At 49.4% G+C, this 25,961-nt stretch overlaps 1 protein-coding gene across 3 annotated transcripts in view; it reads right to left on the minus strand.

Moving 5' to 3' along the window:
• Nucleotides 1-410: 410 nt before the first annotated feature.
• Nucleotides 411-25,961, minus strand: part of KIF13B (kinesin family member 13B) — a 156,344-nt gene continuing 130,793 nt past the window's right edge. For 2 of the 3 annotated variants that reach the window (XM_075997139.1, XM_075997141.1), the window contains exons 37-40: nucleotides 22,968-23,101; nucleotides 10,219-10,281; nucleotides 6,478-7,219; nucleotides 411-3,886 (exon numbers count right to left, since the gene is read on the minus strand). In XM_075997139.1, coding sequence (XP_075853254.1) covers nucleotides 3,621-3,886; nucleotides 6,478-7,219; nucleotides 10,219-10,281; nucleotides 22,968-23,101 — 1,205 coding nt within the window. In that variant the 3' untranslated portion in view covers nucleotides 411-3,620. The remainder of the gene's footprint in view (nucleotides 3,887-6,477; nucleotides 7,220-10,218; nucleotides 10,282-22,967; nucleotides 23,102-25,961) is intronic. The other variant, XM_075997140.1, reaches the window with a different exon arrangement.

The following is a 25,961-nucleotide window of genomic DNA, read 5'->3' on the forward strand; positions in this document are numbered from 1 at the left end:
AGGGCATGGAGCCCTGCCTGAGAGCTGGGGACAGTCCCTCCCAGGCCATCTGTCTCCCAGCTAGCCCAGAAGCTCCGATTACCTGGGCTCTCCGGCCCCCAGAAAGTGCCCGTTGGTTCTCAGCTTCTGTAAGGGGCTGACGACGCCTAAACTAGGCTCACAGAGTGGCCGACCACCCCGCAGGGCACCCTGGCTTCTCTGGTCCAAATCGTGAACAGCTCGGCCTCCGGGCAGCGCACGGGTTGGGAGATGCAGGCGCTGCTGCTGCTGCTCCCCGGACCTCCCTCTTCCAGTCTCAACCCTGCGAAGCCCCTCGTCACTGAGAACAAGGCCACGCCAAGACGGGGGAAGGTCTGCAATGAGCCCAAACACCCCAATGTCACAGCGGAGCAACACGACTGACCCAGACACAGGCAAGACATCATGTGGTTTTATTTAGAAGCCGTTGGTCACTTGACAGAAAGGCATATATGGTACAAAATTACAGTGGTTTAGTTCATTATACAACACAAGTCATTTACGTCTTTACAGTTCATTACAGAGTCTTTGGATATCTGAACTCCCATTTCATGTGTACCAAATCAACATAATTCCGGGATCAAAGTCCCTTCTTTCAGCGTGAACCCATCGTATTTACAAAAATCCAGACAGAGATGTCCTAAGACCCTCCCAACACCATTAGTGTCAGCAGCCCACCAGGAAGGCACCAGAGACTTTTCCGAGAGAAAGATGCTTTTGGGTACAACCGGCCGGCGACAGGCACAGAGCACAGGCCGCACGCCAGTCCCCGCAGCTAAGGCACTACAGTCGGACACTCCCATCTAGGTGGCCTTGGGGGCCGACCACGGGAGGTAGGGGGACCCTAAACACCTAGCACATGCGTGCACACAGACAGGGCGAGTCTCCAAAAGGAAAAGAAACACTCAGGATTTCTGGACCATTTCACATTCAAGGAGCTTTTAAGGCAAGAGGAGGAAATGCCAGGGAGTAATGGGGGGGCGCAGGGGGGACACCCAAGCCTTTCAGCCTCCACAGCAGTCACGAGCCCGGCCCAATTCTCTCACTGAGTACACAAGGCCCGACCTGGTGGGCCCCAAAACTTCTCCCCCTCCTTGCTGGTGTCCTGCTGGTCCCCTGCCCCCCCACGACCCGACGCAGTCCCCAGGGTGGGAATGGGCCTTTCTACCCATGTGGCCTGTGTACTTCATGAGGGCCTGAGGGCCTTGTGGCAGGGCTAGTGGTGGCCCTGGGCGTGCAGAGCGGGAGGCAGAGGACCCAAGGAAGTGTCCCCGAGCTGCGGTAAGCCTGGGGCCCTCTAAGAGCGGCGTGGAGAAAGTCCCAGGGCGGACTCTCTGTTTAAGTTAGGTCTGTGGATCAGGGAGGCAGAAGGGAGGACGGAGGAAATGGCGCCCAGCCCACCCTCAAGACCGCACCTGCCACCCGCTGGGCCAAGGCTGGCAGGGCTCACCGCTGTAGCGTCCCTGGTTTCCCGGCGGCAGGTCCCCGCCAGTCTGCAGCAAGAGCGGGAAGGCAGGCGGGGCGGCTGCCCTCCAACAGCCCCACTGCTCATCTAACAGGGCAGGGCTAGAGTCACTCCGGGCTGCCCAGGTGGGCAGTGGATGGTGACAGTGACACCATGTGCACCTTGCAGTGAGTCCTTCGGTCAGTGCCTCCCTCCAGCCCTAAGGGTCATGCAGGTCACAGTGCAGAAGGAAGGAGGCAGGACAGCAACACGCATAGCCCCACCAGACCCTCCTGCGGGGCTGTCTTCGGGAGGCTGCCTCATCTGCCCTCCTGGGTCAGGGACATCGCTCGGGTCGGAGCTGATGAGGCACCAGGGTGGCACTGTCCCAGACTGGGCTGGGGCAGGATCCTTCCTGCTGGGCCCCTTGTGTCTGGCCCTGCAACTGGGGAAAGAGAAAGACTCCCACTCCCAGCCAGGGGCTACGCAGCGCAGGGCACCCAAGGCAGCTGAGGGGCCCGCCAGGGAGACCACCCCTCCCTGCGGCGGCCAGGACCAGCCTCTGGCTGATTCTGGACAAAACAAGTCTCGCGTGCACATAAGGCTGGACTCATCACACCGAGGAGGGGCTCCTGTCTGCTCCTGAGCCAGCTGGGGGCTGCAGGTGCTGGAGGGGGACACTGTGGTGTTCTCAGGGGCCACCAGGCAGGCAGCCCCCGCCAGAGACAGGGAGCCCCACAGCCCCTCAGAGGACTGTCAAGTCCGCAGAGAACCAGAGATTCCTCAGCGGAGCTTTCTAGTGTTCTCTCAACGTGAGGACCAAAAACGGGCGCCCAGACTGCCTGTGCGAATCCTCACGCAGGGCCCCCATCCCAGCACTGTGGCAGCGGGTGGCCCAGCACTGCCAGAGTGTGTCCTCCGCCTCACTCGCCCTGCCTTCCACACGCAGACCTGACCCCACCCGAAGGCTGGGCCACAGGCTCCGGGCCCAGAAGCTCCCCGGTGAGGAGGTGGGGGGCGCCCTGGCTGCTTCCTGCCGTCCAGCCAGCACCTGTCACAGAGAGTCTGGGCACCTGGCGGGCCTGGGCGGCTGCCATGAGCATCAAGGGAAAACCAGGGCGGCTCCCCCTCCCAGCCGCCGGCCGAGCCTCGGCCCCCAGGTAGGGTCAGGGTCAGGGCTTGGGAATCACCAAGAAGCTGAAATGGACTAAGCACCTTCCCAGCAACCACAATCGAACCTGATAAGGGAGTAAGTGGCTCTAGCTTCGTCACCTACAAGGGAAGCACAGCAACGTGACTCCCCGAGTGTTTGCTTTCATCTGAGCCAGAGCGAGGCCGAGCGCACCTGCAGCACAGGGACAGGAGGAGGGGGCTCCGTCCTCTGGCTGCCCCGGGAAACCCCCACCCAGGGCAGGAGGCTGGTGGCGTGCACGGCAGGCCCCGGGCCACCCGCACCCAGGCAGACGATTGTGGCTTGCAAATGATTTCAGAGTTTGAAAAAAATAAATATAAATAAATATATTCCAAGCATTCGGTTAAGGGAATAAATGGCAGACAGAAAAGACTTTCCAGGTGTAAAGGCGCCAGAACACCCACGAAGAAACTGTGAGAAACCCTGTCCTAGGAGCGAGGCAGGAGCCGGGCACACGGCGCCGTGGCCGAGAGCACCGGGAGGCCAGAGGCACTTAGGGGACTGTTACTGGGGGCCGAGGTGCCAGCCAGGAGGTCAGGGTGGGCTTGCCCTCCGCAGGGGGAGGAAAGGCACTAGTAGTTAGGGTTAAGGTTTAAATTGTAATGACATTCCTGGGGTCACTAAAACAGACAAATAGGAACGAGAGAACAAAGCCCCAGGCACAGGCACACAGGGACGTGGCCGGGCCTCGTGCCCCCAGGGCCTCACTCCCACGAGCCCACGACCCCTGTGGGCGCCTAGAACCCTCGACTCCCACCTGGGGAGGCTGAGGTGCCCCCTCATCCTCTGTGTGGAGAGAAAATAAAGCTTCCAGAGGCCCAGGGAGGACGGGAAACGGGGAGGTCACCAGCCCTGCGATGTGCAAAAAGCATCTGCTGCCCGGCCCCCCAGGGAGGACCCTGCGGGCACCCGGCTCCTGGCGCTGTCACCGCAGGGCGCCCAGCACGTGCCCCTGGGGCAGCTGGCTCAGCTGGCCCAGGATTTCCGGTTCTCGGGGTTCTTGTGGCTCCTGTCAGCCTTGGCCAGGGCGGCCGTCAGCGAGGCCAGGTTGGTGGCGGAGCCTGAAAGCGTGGCGCTCTGGCGGGCCTCTGGGGCGCCCTGCAGCCTGATCCCCGCACTGCGCCTCCTCGCCGCGCCCGCGGCCCTGCGCACGCGGCCGGGCCTCACCAGCAGCCCGTAGCCGGGGCTGCACCGGAAGTACTGCTTGCCGCCCACGGAGCCATCGTTCTTCCCTGCGGGGAAAGAAGAAGGTGATGTGGAGGGTGACCCAGCTGCACATCGCCTGCACCCCCTCCTCTGCAGAGGCTGTGTCCCCAACTGCCACCTCTGGGCCCCCGCTAGGCACTGGCCCCCCACACAGATGGCTCGTGGGCCCTGGCCACTGTCTAGCAGGGACTGGATGTGGCCACCACATAGGTGACTATCTCCTATAACAGCAAGCAGTGGTCGCCAGTGACAGACACCCCCCAGTCCTGCAGCCCCACATGTGAGGGGACGGGCCCCAGGGAGGGCCAAGCGGAAGGCCAGGTCAGACCGTCTCCCGTCTGGTGATCCAGGCCTCAGCCCAGGACAATGCGCTGGTAGAATGACTTCTCTGAATCTATCACATGGAAACTGGCAAAGCGCCCAAGGACGGCAAGTCGGATGCCACCCGACACATCAAGATGGTAAGGAAGGGCCAGCCATGCAAAAGCAGACAGGAAATGCTCACAGGGAAGGGTGAGAACCAGCTCAGGAAGCGTGGAGGGCAGGGAAACAGAGCAGAGGGGCCACCGCCACCCACAGCATCATCACGAGTCATCTACGCTCCACGTCCCGCCCGGTCCCTCTCCCTTGCTCCACACGGGCCCAGCTGCTCCACCAACTGCACTGAGGGTGGAGGGGCAGAGGGACAGGAGACTGTCCTCTCCCACTCCAGGGACACACCCCTTCTTCCCACCTCACCCTCTGGCTCCATCCTGCCCCTTCTACTTGCTGGAGGACTGGGGTACACAGGCCACAGCTCGGCCCTGTGGCCTCCCAGGCGTGCCTCCACCCGCAGGCTCTCCGCACCCAGGACCCTCCGGTGTGTCCAACAGAGCTCAAGATGCCACTTCCGGGCTTGTCCAACTCAGCCAGTAGTCCCAGAGTCTGCCCTGCTGCTCTGGCCACAGGTGTGTTCCTTGACTCTTTCCTTCCTGAACGTTCCATGTCCAACCCCTCAGCCCTGCTGGCTGCACCTTCCCATGTTCCCCAACTCTAACCACCTGTCTCCACTCCCAGTCCTACCGGCTAAGCCACCGTCATCTCCGCCTGGACCTTTGCGACAGCCTTCCTGCCTCTACTCTCCCCCTTGCTCCATTCTCCGCAAAGGTGAGCTTTGCCAAGCACACCTAACTCCGTAACAGGGCCGCAAAAGCCGCCGCCCTCTGGGAGCCCAGGTCCCAGCCCACCTTCTCCTCCACATCATGCATGTCTCTGGTTCCCTGAAGGTTATTTAGGCCCTCCCTACACCTGCCATCCTCTACCCCCTCACACCCATTATGTTCCTCATAGCATTTATTGCCATCAAAATTTTGTCTGTTTTCTTAGTAACTTTCTCCTCTCTAAAATAAAAGTCCAGTTAAATCAGGGACTCAGTCTTGCTCACCAAGGTATCCTGGAATCTAAAATAGTGACTGGAACACAGTAGGTGCTTAATGATTGCTTGTTGGAGGAACTAAATTACTGGCTAATTGCCCTTTAACTGTTGAGTTCAACCGCAGGCGTAAACTTCCTTCCAAATTCCCCTTTGCATTGCAGCAGAAATGGATTTCTAAACTTTTTCCAGCCTGTGCTACATTAATCTAGAACCACTTCCAATTCAAGCTATTGTCTGCCAAATTATTTTTAAAGACAATGAGTGACTTCACAGCTAAGCTTATGGGACCAGAGACAGAGGGGTCACAGGCACTCAGCCAGGTCTGCAGCCAGGGAGGGAGCGCCCCAGGCAGGGCCCCGCAGGAAGCCCACTCCTAACGCCCCGGCACCTCCCCACTCGCCAATGGCACCCACCAGTCTACACGCCAGCCCTGAAGATCCCCCCTCACCCTCCGCAGCTCAGAAATTTAAAGGCACAAACACTGTATCAATGGTTACCTGGGGCTGGGGGATGGGAGCGGCCACTAATTGGACGTGAGGCTTCTTTTAGGGGTGAAAATGCTCTAAAATTAGATTATAGTGATGGTTGCAAAACTCTACAAATACACTAAAAACCAATGAATTGTACACTTTAAAGGTGTGAATTTTACGGTATATAAATTCACATCGCAATAGAGCTGCTTAAAAAAAATGACCAAAAAGTTTGCTGAAAAATAAAGTTAATTTCCTCAAGTCCTGGCCCTCCGTTTTCTGATCGTGTCTGAGATCCACCACTCTGACTGGGACTAAATGGCCTGCAACCAGCTTAGATGCGCTTGTCCAGGTCCCCGACCTGGCGGAGGAGCCCAGGACGTCTGGGGGACGGAGCATCACAGGCCCGTCCCGTGTGACCCCGGCAGACCCTCAGGTGGAGCTACACGCTTCAAATGCAGGCACTTCTGGGATGTTAAACAGTCATTACCAAAGTCATTGTAGTCTTCGATAACTATCTGGGATTTCTGGAAAATGTAAGGAAGCAAAAAGAGGAAACCTTACTCTTACAAGCCTTAGGAAACTCTTATCAAGCAGAAATTCCTGATTTGGAAACGTGGGCTGGCTGGGACGCTCAGAGAGGCCAAAGGACGTGCCCAGGTCAAGAGGCAAGTCCCTCGCGCTTTGCCACGGGCAGCCCGGCACGACACCTGCGGCAGACAGGTAGGCTCACCTGCGGGTAAGTCCAGCTCCACGCCGACCCACGTCCCCTCCTGGAAGTCCGTGGGCCCGATGTATCTCACGATGCCCAGCTTGTTGGTGCCCACGGTGACATACTCCCCCTCTTTGAGCCACTCGGGGACTTCGTCGCCTTCCTCGGAATCTGATGCAACGTCCAGCCTGCCCAAGGTCTGGGCCCCGGCGACCAGCGGGTCCCCGTGGGCCGGCGTGGCGGGGCCGGCGTCGGCGCCGAGCATGCGCGAGAAGGACTGCAGCTCGGCCGTGCGCACCCTGCGCACGCGGAACGGGGAGGCGGGCGCGGGGCCGGGCTCCGGGCAGAGCTGCCGGGTGGCGGGCGTGGCCTGGGCCTCCGGCGTCGGGGCTACGGGCTCCGCCGGGGCCAGCGCGGGGCCCGGGACGTCCAGCCGGGCAGTGGGCACACTCTGGGGTCCCGAGGCAGCAGACGGCAGCGGGGTCTCGGCCTGGCCGCCAGCCGGGGTCGCGGCGTCCAGGCCGGGGCCGAGGGCGTCGGACAGCGTGGCGGTGGAGACGCTGTGCGAGAAGTACCCGCTTGAGGCCTCGCTCAGGGGGCTGGGGGGCCCGTCCTGCCCCTCGGGGCTGGGGGTGGCCGTGGAGACCGAGACCGGCGGCGGGGAAGGCACTTTAGCAGGCTTGTCGCAGATCCTCGCTGCAGGGGCCGCCACCTGCACCAGCACCTCGGGGTCCGTGCCGGCACCCACGCTCTCTGGCTGAGCCTGCGGGGTCAGAGGAAGCAGAACGGCTAAGAGCGGGCGGTCAGCTACTCGGTTCCCACAGGATCCACACGGGGTGTGCTGCTGACAGCCCGCAGCTTTGATGCAGGGAGCCAGGGCGCTTCCATGTGGGTCCCCCGCTTGCGTCTATGTGACCCCGGCTCTGCAAGGGCCAAACGCTGAGGGACTACAGTGTCCCTGTGCCAGAGCTGCTGAACCCCGGGCCACAGCCCCTGCCTGTCCACTCCTTCCCCTTCACTGAGAAGAGAGACTCCAGTGCCCGCCATGCAGGGGCAGCGTGGTAGGATGGGTCGCCAAGGCCTTCCCACAGGGGGTGCACACAGCAGGGGCATACTAAATCCTGCAGCCCATCACAGCCTCCCAGCCACCCACACTGAGCCTGGGGAACCAGATCCCCTGCCCACCGCCAACCTCACAAGGACACCGAGAGAATCACTGAAGAGGCCAGGGCAGCTCTGTTCTCTGGCAAAAGTCAGAACGATGATCTCATCGGAGGATCTGAGAGCGCCGGGGCACAGCCTCCCGGCCTGTGGCCTGGCTGGGCACTCCTGCTAGGAGCCAGGTGGACGCAGACGGGGACAGAGGCTCCCTGCAGGCCGTGGCCCTTTCTCCTCAAGGCCATTTTGTGGCTGCTGTGGAAGCTGCTCCCACATCAGGGCTCAGGGGGCCTCCGACCCTGGAGACAGGCCGGGGAGCAGCCGCCCCCCATGGCCTCACCCCTCTTGTCCCTCTGAGTCACCCAGGCAGAGGACACACACAGAGCCCACGTCTTATGGGGTTGACAAAAGCCACTGCCCATCTAAATCCTACTGCCCCTGGGGCGCGTGCAAGGTGCTCTTGCACTTATGACAACCGTGTGAAGAGGCTGCGGATTATCTTCCTATTTCCTGGTCACAGTGACAGGCAAAGGGGAGGTGGGAGTGGGGAACAGGGATGCTCGAGTGGACAGGGCTGCTGTTCAGAAGAAGAAATATGTTTTCCAATATTTACGGAAAAATTATTTATATTACAGGAATGGTCATTTTCCATTTGAAATACAGGATTTATTTGAACTGGGAAACAGCTGAGATCTATAAGTCTCTTACAGTTACTTGGCTTACCTCAGCAGCCTGATAAATCATGCATGTTCCCATGAACTGTCATTTATATTCCTGCTGCCAGAGGCCCCTTCTCCCCGCAAGGCGCACTTTCAGGGTATGAAATTAACGGCACCTCCTGAGATTAACAGCCCATTTTGGTGATAGATCTCTAGGCTGCAAAATTTACTCAATCCAATAGATCAATAACTGTCACCAGCATAAATACTCTAAAAGATTAGGCAATCCTTCAATCATTTTTCTCTTGCAGCTTGTACATGTTTCATTTATTCTCTCCTGTTTTCATTTTAGTGTCATTGACCACGCAGGGAAGAATACACAAACACAAATGGAACTACGAGAGCCAGAGTCTAGAATCTGAACAGTCACTGTGGTCCTCAAACAATTTCTGTCCCCTACTCCCCTCTCAGGTGAGACCGGTTAGGTCATGGCCAGGATGGGCTGTTCCTGAGGGGCCATCCAGTGACACTGCCTCACATTTATAGGTGCCACCCACGTGCTTCCACGTGAGTCACGGACACTCGTGGGCAGGACGTGTGATCATGTTCATTTTACCACGTGGCCCGGAGCGGTAAAGGATTTGGCGAGTGAAAAGGCAGGAATCGGGTCAGATCTGCAACAGCAACAAAGATAGTGCCGACTGGCCACAGTGGCCGCGGATCCCTGCGGGTTCTGGCACCCGGGCTCCGCTCCGGCCTGCCTGGAGTCGATGTGTGTGCTGAGATCTAGCTGCCGTCTTTGGATTCTACCCTCACCACTGAGAGACATTCTTTTTTTGGAGACAGGGTCTCGCTTTGTTGCCCAGGCTAGAGTGAGTGCCGTGGCGTCAGCCTGGCTCACAGCAACCTCAAACTCCTGGGCTCAAGTGATCCTCCTGCCTCAGCCTCCCGAGTAGCTGGGACTACAGGCATGCACCACCATGCCCAGCTAGTTTTGTCTATATGTATTAGTTGGCCAATTAATTTCTTTCTATTTATAGTAGAGACGGGGTCTCGCTCTTGCTCAGGCTGGTTTCGAACTCCTGACCTTGAGCAATCCGCCCGCCTCAGGCCTCCCAGAGTGCTAGGATTACAGGCGTGAGCCACCGAGCCCGGCCAAAAGAGAGATATTTCCGGAGACTTCTGTAAAAGCCCACATTTGAGGAAACCACCACGATGGGCTGCAGCAGGGCCCTGCTCTGACCGTCCCACTGGCTGGGGGGTCTCCAACCTGCCTCGGCACAGTGACACACCCTACTCACAGGGGGACCCAGTACTGTCTACACTGAAGCTCATGGACACCAAGCATACACTGGAGTCAAAGTGTCTTTTAAATAGGAGTGAATTCATAGAGGTCTGAATGTTCTTTCAAATTATCATGCCTTCGTTGCTGTTGTTTTAATAAAGAAAATTTTCCTATGAAGATATAGCATTTCCTAAGAGAATGAACGCACAGTAGGAGAAAATAGATTTGCTATTCATAAGATGAGAAGTGCTGTTGATCTGTGGGAGATCATAAGAGACTATTTTCTCCCCAGCTCAGCATTAGTCTTTTCACGCTGATATCATGAATCGGAATGAAATGTAAAACTGAGAATTAAGCAAACACTTAGAAGAGGGAGATTGTTCTGTTTATAGAAATCTCCTTTGCCTAGCAGTGGGCTATTAAAGCAGCAGACTGTATTAGCAGTCAAGCACCTAAAAGTTTAGCAATCATATGATTAACAAGTTGAAAATAGCAAAGTGTAACAAGGAAAACAGAAAGAGAGAAGACGGTGACCTATATCATAGTTAATTATCAAACCGGGAACGCTAAAATAAAAAACCGCAGGTGCGGACTCGACAGTTTTAGCACCGGGGCCACCCACTGTATGTGGAGCAGCGACCTGAGGCCCCACAGACTCACCTCCTCCATCCTGGTCACCCCGGCGTCCGGGAAGGCAGACTGCACCATGATGCGGGGCACGGGCTGGGAAGACAAGTGCACAGTGAGGGCTCAAGGGCCACAGAACAGGGACAACTATGAAGGTTCTCACTGAACAGACTGCAGAGCCAAGAGGAAGAACTCTCGAAACTCTCCAGAACTCTAACACGTCACTGCCCATCACACACACAAGCGCCAGGGCTCCAGACCCTACAAGAAACGAGGAACCCAGCAAGGAGCTCCTGCCCCACCCAGGGAACAAGCCACAGCTTCTATCACTAAGGCACGCGTGTGCTCCGCTCCCCGATCCACACATGCACGAGTTAATCAAGGGCTGCACGTGTGACAGCGATAGGAAAGATCCGGAAAGACTTCAGGCAGGAGGCAGAAGCTGACCTGTGCCTGGATGTCCCAGGAAGTGAGCAGGAGGCAGCCTGTCTGGCTGAAGCACAAACCGACGCCTAAGACAGAGCAGGCGAGGTTCGGCGGGAGGCCTCGGGCATCTGAAACCAGACGCCTGAGCAAGAAAAGCAGAAGACAGCCGAAGACCAGAAAGACAGATCTGGTGGTAGAACACGGACTCCTTGGAGAAATATTTACAGTCCAAGGAAGCAAATCGGTCACGAGATGCCAGCAACAGAGCAGGTGAGGTGGCAAGAGCCTGAATTAATCGATGCAGGCCAGCATCACATGAAAGGACTCCACTGCTTATGCACACGAGGCTCAAAAAACAGTAAAAAGGAGAGAGCGCAAAGGACAATGACAGCCAGGCCAGGGAGAGGGAAGGCAGGAGGGGGAGAAGGAACCGAAACTCCATCTCGTTGCCGCTCAGCACGAGAGGCTGGCGGGACACGGCGTGGCCAGGCAGGCACGGCCATCTCTGCAGGAGACCAGGAATCTGCCAGCTCTGCCTGGACCCGCTCCACCCACCTCTGGGGCCTCACGGGTCACCCTCCCGCTGCAGGTGTCTGGACCTGGGCTCACATACCCAGCTCCAAAGAGGGCTCCCTTCTAGCAGAACGGGGACAGGATGGGCTTGTTTTTTTCTTTTTGTGTCCATAGGGAACAAAAGCTTGTAGTTGCTCTGTTACGTAACTTAAACTGCCTAGAGATTGCGTGCACCCCGTGTCTGTATCTTCCCTTGTTCTGCCCCAAGCAAGCCAGCTGCTCCGGCTCCTGGGGCACCTGAGGCTTCTATGGAGTCAGGACCTTCCGGATAGAGCCTGCAGGATGAGGCCCGGACTGCCAATGTCCTCCCTGCTCCTGGGAGCTCAAACCCGTGCATGGAGTTTTAGTCCAGGGCACCACTAGACCACTGGACTCGTGCCCTGGGGCTGCTTTAGGAAGAGAAGAGCCGGAGGGGCTTGATGCTGCCCAAGGGAAGGGAGTCTCCCCCACTCCTCTCTCGCAGCCCCCAGCCCATTCCCCTGCTCACTTCCCCCCGGAACCCCCTGCCACCCCCTCGCGACGGAGCCCGGAAGCAGCCCTCTCCCTGCTGCCCGACAGCCCTCCAACGCAGGGGCTGCCGTGTTTTTCCCCTAGTATCTAAAGTCCCCCACGAATGGGAAGGTGTTCAGAGTATATTTCTTAGTAAAAGCAGGAAAAAGTGTTTCTCAAGCTCAAATTCTAGAATACTTGCATCCTTCAGTTGGATCTTATTTAAAAGAGATGAGATCGGGGAATAATTGTTTCCACTGCGGTGAAGCTTAGCTCTTAGCATAAAAATGTAAAGCTCCCACCAAGGAAGGAACGGTAAGGTTAAGCACCTGGCATGGAACCTTTCCTAAACGACATGAGTCCCGCCTCCCTAAACAGAGCGTGGAAACAGTTTACACATTCCTTTATGACTCAGTATGATTAGAAAAATCCAGTCAATGCTTAATGAACATTTTGCTGAAATAAATGTAAGGATGGACTGACCGCTACACTAGCTCTGCCTCTCAATGTATGAACTCAGTACAACAACGACTTTGTCAGGTCTTCTTACGCACGGGGCATTGCGCCAAGTGCCATGGGCAACACGAAGATCACAAAGGCATGAGTTTTGTTCTCCATGGACAGACAACCTCATCTGTGGGAGGGAACGTAAACAAATAAAAACAAAGGAACGTGACAGATAGTAGGACGGAAACTTCACGAGCAGAGAGGTTTCAGAGGAGAGCCGACCATACATAGAATGGCTCTGGAATACCTGCACAAGAGAGATTTTATTTTGGGGTCTTGAGTAGCACAACAAAGGTGGATGGAATAAGAGCTGCTGGCTGGTCCAGACCCAGGGAAGTGAGAGTCACCCCAGCACCGGGCAGGTGGGGGTGGGGGTGGGGGTCTGGAGGCGGCCCTGTGAGCTTGGGCCTGGATTTCACAGGCAATGCAGAGCTAGCACAGGTTTCTGGAGGAGGCTGTGATGAGAACTACGCCTTCAGATTAATTCTCGGACAGGAAGACACTAAACCGAAGGGGATCCATTACGAAGCTGCTGGGTGAACAGCTAATAAGAGCCTGGACCCGGACGATGAAAAGAAAAGAGAAATGAAAGTTCAGAGATGGGAAGGCGACTATTTAACACTTGGAAACAACTGGCTGTGGGAGGCTGGGGTCAAAGACAATGCCCAGGAAGCACGAGTGACAGGCAGAGGGACAGACGGTGATACTAGCAAGAAGTGCACGTGTGTGCAGCCACACGGGTGCAGAGACGGCGCAATAGCCTGTAAAGAGTTTGGTGACCTTATTAAAGGCACCCAATGTACCCACAAAGTCTACTGGAATCTTAACTGTGCCATTCGTCCTTCATATGCAATAGCTCAAATTTCCAAGTGTGTACTGCTTGCATTTTAATGCTCTTTTACATTTCCCCTGTGCAGACAGTCACCTCCTATTTCAGGAGCTCAAAACATTTCAGATCTTAAGTTCATTAATCCTTACGACACATCTGGTAACTATTAATAAAAATGACTGCAAAGTATTTTGCAGCTATAAATATTAAGGAGAAGTCCCACGAGGCAAGTGAATATAATTATCTACATTTCACACTACAGGAACCAAGGCTCGGGGAGCATTTACTTAGTGGTTAAAGGCATTCACGTTGGCCCGTGAGTTGGTGGCAGAGATGAAAAAGGACCAAGTTCTCCAGTGCCAGCTGAACCTGAGTCACACTGTCTACTGAGCGCTGCTGAAACAGCACAGACGAGTAGCTTGTGGGCAACAGAACAGCTTCGGAATATTTCAAAGAAAAGATGATCATAACTGATCATATCCTACCCCATTTTTTAACTCTGTCTTCCACGTGCTACATGAACACAGGAGGATAACAGTTCAGAATTTCTTAACTTGGCTGGGCGTGGTGGCTCATGCCTATAATCCTAGCACTCTGGGAGGCTGAGGCGGGCAGACTGCTCAAAGTCAGGAGTTCAAAACCAGCCTGAGCAAGAGCAAGACCCCATCTCTACTGTAAATAGAAAGAAATTAATTGGCCAACTAATATATATAAAAAAAATTAGCCAGGCATGGTGGCACATGCCTGTAGTCCCAGCTACTCGGGAGGCTGAGGCAGAAGGGTCACTTGAGCCCAGGAGTTTGAGACTCTGTCTCAAAAAAAAAAAAAAAAAAAAAAAAAAGAATTTCTTAACTTGGCATAAAAGCTATTTTGGAGACCCCTCTACCTATTGGAATAAAACTTTAACTCCTTGGCATGACATACAAGATCTCCATGAGGTTGCACCTTGCCTTGCATGCTATACTATGCAGGTAGCAATGCCCACGCCCGTCACTGTGTCGTCCCCACACGTGACAGTATCTATAACACCATCCTGCACTGGTCTATTCATCTGTCTATGGGGCTCGAAAGAAGCTTCTCTAAACTTCAAGCTCTTTGAAGGGTAGAGATGATGTCTCGTTCACCCCTGCATTTCCTTACATAAAATGGTAACATTTATTGAATGAATAAACAAATAAATGCATCAATTACTTAGCAAGTGACACAAGGAAGAATGAATTGCACGGTTACAAGGAATTTGGAATAAAACAGACATTCTGAAATCTGGGCATGGGGTAGGTCCAAGGAAGAGAGGTATTAGGTCAGGAGAAAAAAAAAATAACTTTAAAATTTCCCCAGCGTTCAATTTTCTGATGTATTTTTCTTTCTGTTTGAAAATAAACCTTTCCTAATAATCACTCCTTACCCTGAATTTGATAAATTCTTAAATATCATGTTTAATGGTGCCTAAATTAATACAATCCTCTAAGTCTTTTTTTTTCTTTTGCCCCTAACACAAACCAATGATTTAAATCTAAGAACACAAAATTATTTAAGGCAATATACAACAATAGAAGTATGATGTATTTTTTGCTACAAATAACCAGTATCCACCTTTTCATTTTCCTGCTGCTCAAGTGGGAAAACTGTAACAAAAGCAAGCAGATAACAAAATACTTGCTAATCTTGCAAAATGTTCTGATAAAAGTAATACATGATGCATAAAGATCAGACACGTATAATTACTAAAAGATCCAGACTCAGTGATAACCTAATCTGGAAACATTGCGTAACCAGGGGACAGGTCCCTGGCTTGCAGGACAGGGCGCCAGCCTGTGCCTCGGTGGCCCTCTGGAACCTCACGTGGCAGGGTGCTCTAGAAAGAGTGTCGGCCCTGATGACACCAGCACCTTTATCCATCCAGCTGTTATATTTTTTTATTTTAAATGCGTGCCCTGGCTCTATATCTTCCGTTTGCATAAACCCGATCAGCTGTGGGCTTGCACATCTGCATGTGAGAGTCCCATCCACGTGAACTCTCCGAGCAATGTCACCCAGGGAGGTGTGCTGGTGGCAACCAGCTGGTCCTCACCTGAGCCACCAGCACCCTGCCTGCCACACGCCCCTGTCGGGCAGAGCCGCACAGTACCAATGTGCTCAACATAGGAAGGAGACTTCCGACTCCCGACCAACGTCACACACTCCTGGTGAGGGTCTTGTGCACACTCGAATAGAGCCTTCCAGCTTCATTCTCCCCAAATCTGCCTTCCAAACTGCAGCCAGAAGGAGCTTCTGAAACGCAGATCTGTCACACGTGTTTTAGAGCCGTCACTGATGATTCCCCACTACCTACAGGCGATTTTTTGCGAAAGGCCCACGTGGCCAAGACCAGGAAACCTGGACGGGTCCCACGCAGTGGACTTCCCTGCTTGTCCCATCCGTCCTCCTAACACTTCGCTGACTCATTCATTCTACAAACAGGAGCGCTTGGTTATTTTCCATCACACAGCTGAAATCTCTCAAGATCACATCTGCATGTGAAATTCTGCTTTCTAAGTGTAGGTCTCCAAGCTCCTGCTCCCGAGGCTCTGGTGGCCTGAGCCTCACGGTCACGGGCGCTGAGCCTCGCGCTCTGCGGCATCATCTGACTCGACGGCCGCTGCCCACGTGTGGCCACTGAGAACATCAGATGTGGCCCATGTGACTCAGCAAGTGAAATTTCACTTTCCTTAATGAATAAAATGTAAACTGAACAGCTAAAGTGCTTTTAAGTGTGTTTGGAACAGCCTGGGCGTGCGAATCTCTTTTTCAACTGTAAATTTTATGAATTCTAAATGTACATCAAGTATTTCCGACGGAAATTTAGTGTCTGAATTGCAACGTGCAGGCAATGTAAAATGCACACCTGATTTCAAGGACTTCATATTAAAAAAAGGATGGGAATGTGTCTCAATGGTTTTTTACATTGATTACAGGTTGATACGGCAATATTTTGAATATGCTGGGTTAAATAAATATTATTAAAATTTATATGACCAGTTTTCTTTTTACTTCCTTAAATGTGGAGAATAGAAAATTTTAAATTACACACATGGCTTGGATTACATTTCTATGGGACAGTTCTGGTCTAACCCGGCATTGGTGTTGAAACCCCTGGCATGGGGCCAGGCACACAGTGAGCACTCGGCATACTTGCCAAGTATTGTAGTTGTCGTAATCACTGGAATTTTCTGTGTTGTCTTCCAAGATATTTCTAAATTGGCTTACTGTGAGTACATTTTAAACAGTCGATACTTATATCTGATCTAGAAATCGAAAGGTTCTAATTAATTGCATTTATTAGTCTCAAAGCCATTCTAGGCTGTTACGCTAATTCCATTTTCTTTCAAACAAAGAACCTGAGATTTTATTAATTTACTCATTCACAAATATGTAGCAGGTACCTACTATACTCTAAGGATTCTGTCAGGAGCTGGGATACAATGTGAGTAAAAGCAAAGATAGCCTCTATGCTCATCAAAATTAGACACTCAGGGTCTAACATTAATATTCCTAACTTAATTTTACTTTTACAAGCAACTAAAAGGCCCATTTCTCCTATCAAATGAATTATGCTATCACTGGATCAAAGGAAGTAACACCATCCAGGCTTTTTATTTTATTATATTAGATATGTGTTAGTCTAACTTATCCTAAGTATTACATAAATAAAATTTTAAATATTATTACACCTGGGGTTGCCAGAAAAGATATGCTTCTGATTTTTGGAATCCAGCCAGTTTACTTTTAAAATTGCTACGTAACAATTAAAACTTAAATATTTATGTCAGAAAATTTTATATCTCTATATAAAATGTATATATTTTCCCTGCATCCAAAATGATGGTTATTAGTTTTTCAAATGTCCACAAAAAATGATGTTTACTTAAATCACAGATGTTTGGTAATCTAAAAAACCTTATACAAAGTCTTTACTTGGGGTAAAAAAATAAATAAATAAATAAATAAAATAAAAAACCTTAAAGACAGGGTCTCAGGTGGTGTGTGGTGACTCACACTTGTAAGCCCTGCACTCTGGGAGGCTGAGGCGGGAGGATATTGTGAGGCCAGGAATTGAAGCTGCAGCGAGCTATGATCGATCATGCCACTGCATTCCAGCCTGCTATACCCTGATCTCTTAAAAAATAAATAAATAAATAAATAAATAAATAAATAAATAAATAGGGTCTCAATCCAGCCTGTCACCTGCTTAGCATGCACTATGAGCTAAGAAATGGCTTTTACATTCTTGTTTTATTTGTAGAGACAGGGTCTCACTGCTATGTTGCTCAGGCTGGTCAGAGATCCCCCTGTCTCGGCCTCCCAATGCTTTTACATTCTTAATGGTTGAAAGAAAGCAAAAGAATACTTCATGACATGTGAAAATTAAATAAAGTTTTATTGAAACACAGCCAGACTCATTCGTTTAATACTGTCTAGTTTGTACAAAGACCAGATGGCCTACAAACCCTAAATTATTTACTATCTGGCCCTTTACAAAAAGTTCGCCAGCTCCTGGTGCAGAGAGCAGTGCAGAAGTATACAACGCCCCTTCCTGGGAAACTGGCAGACGAGCCCCTTCAGTGGACTCCTACACTGCCTTAGGAATTGTCTTATTTGCTGGAGTGAGTTTTAGTTACAATTCACTATTTTTAACATCGGCTACTAAACCTGATTTCTGAAGACAACATTCTCGACTTAGTATCTCTGAGTATGTCCATATTATTACCTATAAACTTCTGGAGCAAAGCTAGACAGCAAAATGTTATGATTTTGGAAAACTAACAAAGACAAAAGTCTTCTGTCTTCTAACGGTGTTAGCGGTGCCTAAGAATTCATCGCTAAAGCAAATGAACAGAAATCATTTGCTATGAATTTAAAAAAAAAAAAAAAAAGACTGCTCCACAATGCCTGCGCCAACTTCCCTTTGTTGACGCCAGAACAGTGACTACAGCATGCCACAGCCATATACGTCTATCGGTATTAAATTACAGGAAAGATGCTCATATATGTGATTCTTAAAATAACCTGAATGATTAAAGGAAACTGAAGGCTGCAAAACAAGGCATACATCTGTTTTCTTCTTTTAGTTAGGATGATGAACCCTTATTCAAGACACGGAGATAAGCATTTATACAGTTTTGTTTCATCAAGAAAGCCCAAGTATGGCTAGCCTAAAACAGCACCCCTGTGTACAAGAGAAGAACTAGCATTTGTGCTGGCTTCCCCATTTTATATACGCAAGAATCACAGTCACGGAAAGCGGATAGTTACACAAGTATTCGAACCAGAGATGGAGGAATGCTGCTCTCTCCACTCAAGGCTTTCTCTACCCACCACACGGGAGGCTAGTTAGAAACAGGAGAAAAACATCCCTGCTGCTAAAGCAGCCCTAACCAAAAGCGACAGACACTAAAATAAAGACAGGCCAGAAATACCTTTTGATGGTGGATATCTGACCATTAACTGTTCAATTCCCCAGATTAATCAAAGACGCCATTTAGAGTCCCTAACTTTGAAATACATAAATAGCTTCATCTGAACACAAACTTCTTGATACATGAAAAAAGCTATTATGCCAAATTAATTCAATCTATCTAATTAGAAAGCAGGAAGTTCTTTCAATTATTTTATGTGCTGTCTGAGAAACACACTTGAATATGAGTACAGATTTCATTAATTGCAGTTCATTATTTTCCAGATTAGTTACTAAACTTGCATCAGAAGGTCAAAGACAGCAATTTTGTCAGCTGCCACCTCTTTCAGTGCAGTATTCTTTGCATTTCTGGAACTCAGACAGAAATTGATTACAAACAAAAAACAAATCTCCATAACTATGAGAAATGAAAAGTCTTTGTGAATATGTTCAAACCAAAAGATTTTGTGAATTATAACCTTTTTTTTAAACCTAACTTCCATCTTACAAGATCCAAGAACCTTGTCAAATCCATCTGATGATATACAATACTGAAATATAGTAAGAGGAGAACAATAGCATCTTCATCCGAGAACCTGCTGATTCCGAAGAACCAGGCAATAAGCGTTTGTGTTGTCATTAGAGCGGGTACGTGTCTGTGTGTCTTTGCATGAGGGAGGGAACTGAACATTCTCGTCTGAAAATGTCAAGGACACTCTGATTAAAAGCATTTTTTTTGATGATACTCATTCCTTCATTACACAACTTGTGCCCTCTTCCACCTAATCTAAGAATGAAAATATGAGGAACGACCGGCAGAAACAGGACCCACCTCTATTCCTCTGTCCTTTCCTGGATTATTTTATACGCCAATCAACTTCCTGTTTTTAAAAAACAGAAGAGACAGAAATGCCACTTTGCTTTTTCAGAGAGTACTTTGTTACCTAGAAACCATGATACTCACTCCTAGTTGTCAGCATTCTCTTTGTCACTTTCATTTCTACTGTCCTATGACATTCATGTCACTGCTTTAGTGAAACGTCCTTAACCGACTCTCACCTTCTCTGGCACTGACGTCCCCTGAATGCTCATACAGTCACTCTCTTAGTCACTGTTTGGTGAAGCTACAAATAACTCCTTTAATGTTCCCTCATAAATCATTTCTGATGTTATTTTCTTAAACTATTCCAACTGGTCACTGTATCATGAGTCGCAAGTCCAGAGCCAAGTGCAGTCGTCTTAGTGTCGTCGAATAAGCAAGAGAGCCCAGGGTACTGGGGGCGCAGGCTCGGGCAGGATGGTGTGAGCTCCTTCGTCACTGTGACACTTCCGGAGAAGGAAACAAAACCAAACTGGGATAGACACATTAAAAGGAAGTAGTTTTAATATCATTCCTCGTAGGTGGGGAGTGGAGAGAGAAATGGTTTTAAAAATCAGGGAAGGAAAAATCAGGGAGTGGGAGAGAAATAAAAAAGGCAAACATGGTCTGTTTGGATTCCATGTGTGGTCTCTGTAGACCCCCAAACCATCTGTGGGGTTTTGCTTTGGGTTTTTTGTGCTGTTTCATATCATAAACCTTAAGCAGCATTACCATCTACTGACTGTCTCAAAGTCTTTATTGCAATATTAACATCAATATTTACCACTTCCTATACTGTACAATTGATCCGGATTCCTTTTAGGCATAGGCTCTGATATATATTTTTCTGGATTCTCTCTTTGATGTTGTTCTAAACATCGAAATGTCTGATAGTGCTTATTGGATAATCCTTTAATGATCACAGGCCACCAAAACTGATGCACTAACAAGCACTAGACAAACACAAGTACTTCCCTACAGTGACCCCTTCTTGACCACTGTAGCAGCCCATGCGACTGACAGCCATGCAAGGACGCTGGGAAAGAACATTCATTCCAGGTGGAAGGCCAGCACCAAACTCTTGATACTGAAACGAGCTTCGTGTGTTTGTGGGATAGAAACAGCAGCTCACGCAGCTTCATATGGTAAACAAAGAGGAGAAAAAAGGGAAAAAAGATTAAAGGTCAGGGGACAAGTCCCCGCAGGACACTGTAAGCCACAGTAAGAAATGTGGATTTTAGTCAAGTTTTCGAGTCACGGACTACTATGAGGTTGCGAGAGATCCTCTGGTTACCTTGCATGAACAGTTCAAGCTGTGGAACTGAGTGGGAGGTAACCGTGGAATAGATTTAAAAATGGACAAAGAGGCCGGGCGCGGTGGCTCAGGCCTGTAATCCTAGCACTCTGGGAGGCCGAGGCGGGAAAACTGCTCAAGGTCAAGAGTTCTGAGCAAGAGTGAGACCTGTCTGAGACCAGCCTGAGCAACAGTGAGACCTGTCTCTACTATAAACAGAAAGAAATTAATTTGCCAACTAAAAATATATATATAGAAAAAATTAGCCGGGCATGGTGGCACATGCCTGTAGTCCAGCTACTTGGGAGGCTGAGGTTGCTGTAGTCCCAGCTACTCGGGAGGCTGAGGCAGCAGGATCACTTGAGCCCAGGAGTTTGAGGTTGCTGTGAGCTAGGCTGACGCCACAGCACTCTAGCCTGGCAACAGAGTGACACTCTGTCTCAAAAAAAATAAATAAAAATTAAAAAAAAAAAAGGACAAAAGGGCTCAGGATGGAGATTAGAGGTGTCATGGGATCAACAGTCCCCAAAGAGGCAACTGAGGACTGAGCAGCTAAGAAGGGAAGGGGGTGACGGCGCAGCCCTGAAGCCGAAGCCGGAGACCGAGGAGGCTCCAGCGCCGACGTGAGGGCAACAGAGGAGGACGGGGACTGGGGGAGGGGAGTTTCCACAAAGCAACTGGAGTGTGCGGCGCCACCACTGGGCATCCACAGTGAGGCCAGTTTGAGGTTTCCATTTTCATTTATTTATGAAATAAGATAAATTTCATAAATTGGTCAGTTTCCCCAACACCTTTGCTCATATGCGCTCAAAAAATAAACAAGTTTGAATTAATGAATAAAAATTATTTCTGCAATCTTCCATATACTTCAGAAGAACCTCTCCTAACCGGGACATGCAAATTCCGGTTACCTGCAGTCACTGCGTTTCTGTCTAAGACATGGTCGGTTCCTCTAGCACCCAGAGAACCAGTCACTTAAAAGCCACAACGAGTACAAATCAGTGTTTATGTGCAGCAGGTGACCTGACTCGCTACATCAAAAACTGAAAACAGCTTTAAAAAAATAATTGTAATTATGGTAGGTGGACTCAAGGACTCCCAATACAATTCCAATTTGCTTCAACTTTCGTGGCTCTGCCTTCACTGAACAGCAAGTGAGAAACAGTGCTCATCAAACTTCACTACTAACAATTAGAAACTTCATTTTTTAAAACACCTACCTCAGTAAATCTGACCAGCAGTTCATGAATCGTACTTAGTGAAACAATGACACAGCAGTTTAGCATATTTACACAGAACCAACCACTGGGGAAGATCAGTTGTACCTACCCTTATATTCCCCCATAACTTAACTCCCCCAACCCCCACGTCACAGATCCATTTCAGTTAGCTGTCAAGCACCCCTTATGTGCCCAGTTTAAACATCTGCAAAATCTCAATGTTTAATTTTATCCACTGTGTGTACATGTATGTATATGCGTATGCTTATATAATGCTGGATTTAAAAAATAACGTATCTGCACAGCAACCTTATAAAACTAATTCCATCTCCCTTGAACATGCATTCAAAATCTTAGAAAATTCTTTTAAATGGTTAAGTCTTAGACAACTCCTCACCTGCATTCCTGCAACTTGAATGTTTAAAAGAACATGGAGAAGCTGATGTCAAAAGACCTATTTCAACAACAGAACTTGCACTGTATGTTTCTGAATGAGTATAAATAAATCCTCATTTATCATTTTCTGCCGAGTTAACACCTACATAAGGCCAGAAATTGCATTTCCTATGGGGTTCCCATCCGCCATTGCATAAGAGCAGCTTCCTGATTGTTTGGACAAAAAACCCTTTAACGTTTTCTTTAACACTTATATCCTAGGGCTGGGGCGAGAGTTTTAAGAAAAAAAGGATATAAGACAAGTGATCACTTTTAAGCAAAAGAACAGGTTATCCACGGTAGAGGAAATAGAGGTTGAGAGGGAAGGACAGTCGTGATATAAAATTGTTTGGAAAAAAAGAAATGAAATCAAGAATTAAAAATAGAATTACATTTTCTACTTGGCAATACACAAACAACATTAAGTGCACTTCATAAATTTTACTATTGTTGCTCTAAGTGATGTTACCATAAATCACATTAGAAGTGTCCTTGGCATTTTTTAAAAGCAGAAAGCAGGGAGCGTGTCAGGAAGCTTAAACAGCTCTGTTATCTCAAAGAGAGTGGGGGAGAAATGACCACCAGCTTCCTCGGGTTAAACCCAGTTCTAATCCTGTCCCCGACCCCACGCCACCTCTAGCTTGCGCGCAGAGCACGTCAGTGCGCCAGCGGTCCATCCGAAAGAGGGGCCCGGGTGCTTTCCTGACGCTCTTTACCTGATGCGTCACGGGAGACGGCCGTTTGCCCCTCTTGTCGTCCCGGACAGGAAAGAGAGACTTCAGGAGCTTTGGCATCTGAGGCACCAAGGACTTCACAGGACTCAAGTAGGAGGCTGCTAAGCTACTGTGTCCTGCCAACAACATTCAAAGGAAAAGGGATAAACAAAAACAAGACATTTTCTTTCCTGCATATTTGCTAAACATCGTTTGCAAGCAAATCTAATAATAGAAGTCAAAAAAAGGTATCCTTAAGAAATGGATATTAGAAAAACACAATATTATGGTAACCCTCAAACGTGTTTCCTTTTCCGATTAAACGACCACAATTGGGGTACTTGCAAAACATTCTAACAGTGTCCCCGTGAATATGGGAAGGATAAGCCACCCCTGTCCTGCTCACTAACTGGGACGAGTACTAACTTCTGCCCTAGACTACAATGGGATTTGATTTTAAGTCTCATAGCCAATGACACACACAATAGCTATCTGTCTGGACTTTAAGCTCTTTGAAGTCAGGGACTATGTCTTGTTCAACTCTAATTTTTCATAACTATTTACTGAAGGAAGATGATGAAACTGACCTTTTGGGGAAAGTGTGGTGTCTGAGTCATTTGTTACAAGAGAGGGACGGACACTCTGAACTACTCACCTGCTTCCCTTTTAACTACCAAAGGCTGGGATCAAAGGTGCAGGTAATACCTCTCATACTGATTACTTTCCCCACTGACTTACAGGAAAATCTAATCCAAATCACAAATGACAAAAGCTGTATCCACAGAACACATTAAAAAGATCACATCTCCTTCCGGAATGTGTACACTCGCCCCAACAGACGGGCACAACACCCCAGACCTCCACTCCACACCGACCCCGAGGGGACTCCAAACTCACTGGCGATGCAACTGGTAAACAGACCAACACAGCTGTAAGGTTTCTGCATTTTATATAAAGTAGTGTAACATCAAGGCTAAGTAGACTTCAAAAAGTTAAGGATATATATTGTAATCACGAGAGCAACCACCAAAAAAAAAAAAAGCAAAGAGATGGCTATAGTTCCAAGCGACACATTCCAACTGAGTTTAGAAAATTCAAATGATCTACAAGAAGGCAAAAACAAGGAAGAAACTAACAAAAGAGGAGACACAAAAAATAAGTTTAAGATGAAAACAGAACCAAAAAAATATAATCTCAACATTGAGGAAACAAGTTATGGACAACCTAGGGCTCTACGCCAAGTGTAAGTAGCACTCTAGAGCGGGGATGATGCCAGTTCAATAAGAATCCAGTCGATAATCAATCAAAGGCTGCACATACACAAGACGAGGGACCAGCCACTGTGCGTCTCCAACCTCCCCACTGCGCACACGCACACCTCGAATTAGCCAACATCTGGCCGGGCGCGGCGGCTCACGCCTGTAATCCTAGCTCTCCGGGAGGCCGAGGCGGGCGGATTGCTCGAGGTTAGGAGTTCGAAACCAGCCTGAGCAAGCGCGAGACCCTGTCTCTACTATAAATAGAAAGAAATTAATTGGCCAACTAAAAATATATAGAAAAAATTAGCCGGGCATGGTGGCGCATGCCTGTAGTCCCAGCTACTCGGGAGGCTGAGGCAGCAGGATTGCTTGAGCCCAGGAGTTTGAGGTTGCTGTGAGCTAGGCTGACGCCACGGCACTCACTCTAGCCTGGGCAACAAAGTGAGACCCTGCCCCCCCCCAAAAAAAAAAATTAGCCTAAATCTGATCAAGGCTCTGGATCTAACTACCAATTTACAGGAAATACAGGGGTAGAGAATCGCGTTGAAACAACCTCATGGGAATGCAACCAGCAAAAATAAGAATGTGCAGAGTCTACGCTGTGCAAGAACCCAGCTTACTGTATCAGTCCACTACAAAGGAACCTGGTTTCTTCAGCAAATCCAATGCATGACAGTGAGATATTTCTCAGCAATAACAAAGAATAAATTACTGATGTAAGGAGCCATATGGAAGGCTTAAGCACATATGGTGAGCAAAAGAGCCAGACACAAAAAGAGCATACATTACATGGTTCCGTTTATCTCAAACTGCAGAAGTCATCCACAGCAATAGAAACCAGGACACCGGCGGGGAGTGAGGAATGACCGGAGTCGTGTAAATGCTCCACATCCTGCCTGGCGTGTAAGTCCCAGGGGTGTGTATCATTTGTAAATACATCTCACAAAACTTACCAAATATGACCCACAGTCAATAAAAAAGGAGTCAACAATAATAGACCATGATATGGTCCAGATACCAGATTTAGCAAAGACACTAAGGCAGTTTTTTGCTATTGTTTTTGTTTTTTGAGACAGAGTCTCACCCTGTTGCCCAGGCTAGAGTGCCGTGGCGTCAGCCTCGCTCACAGCAGCCTCAAACTCCTGGGCTCCAGCAATCCTCCTGCCTCAGCCTCCCGAGCGGCTGGGACTACAGGCGTGCAACACCACACCCGGCTGATTTTTCTATTTTTAATAGAGACAGGGTCTGGCTCTTGCTCAAGCTGTAAGGCAGCTTTAATAAACAAGTCCAAGGATATAAAGAAGAATATGGTCTTAACAAATAAATGTACAGATAGTTCCTATCAGCAGAGAACTTAAAACTATAAAAGCAGCAGCAAACATGAATTCTAGAACTGGAGAAGGACAATAACTGAAATGAAAAATTCCCTGGATGTGCCTAAGAGAACACTGGAAATGGCAGAAGTAGTAAAAATAAAAGGTTAAAACCAAAAAACTTAAAAGAACAGAGCCCCTGGGGCCTGTAGGGGCTGAGAAAAAGATATACCATGCAAACAATGAGTACAAGAAAGTTCATGCGGTTACATTAATAACAGACTAGATCGATTTCAAGAGTTTTTCCAGAAATAAAAAGGGACATTTCATAATGGGAAGGTTGCTCCATCAGGAAGACATAACAATATCTGAAATGTGCATGTAGCTAATTAGCAGAGTTTCTAAATGAATGAGCAAAAACGGAT

The sequence above is a fragment of the Microcebus murinus genome, chromosome 24 (assembly GCF_040939455.1).
Source record: "Microcebus murinus isolate Inina chromosome 24, M.murinus_Inina_mat1.0, whole genome shotgun sequence".
NCBI classification, from domain to species: Eukaryota; Metazoa; Chordata; class Mammalia; order Primates; family Cheirogaleidae; genus Microcebus; species Microcebus murinus.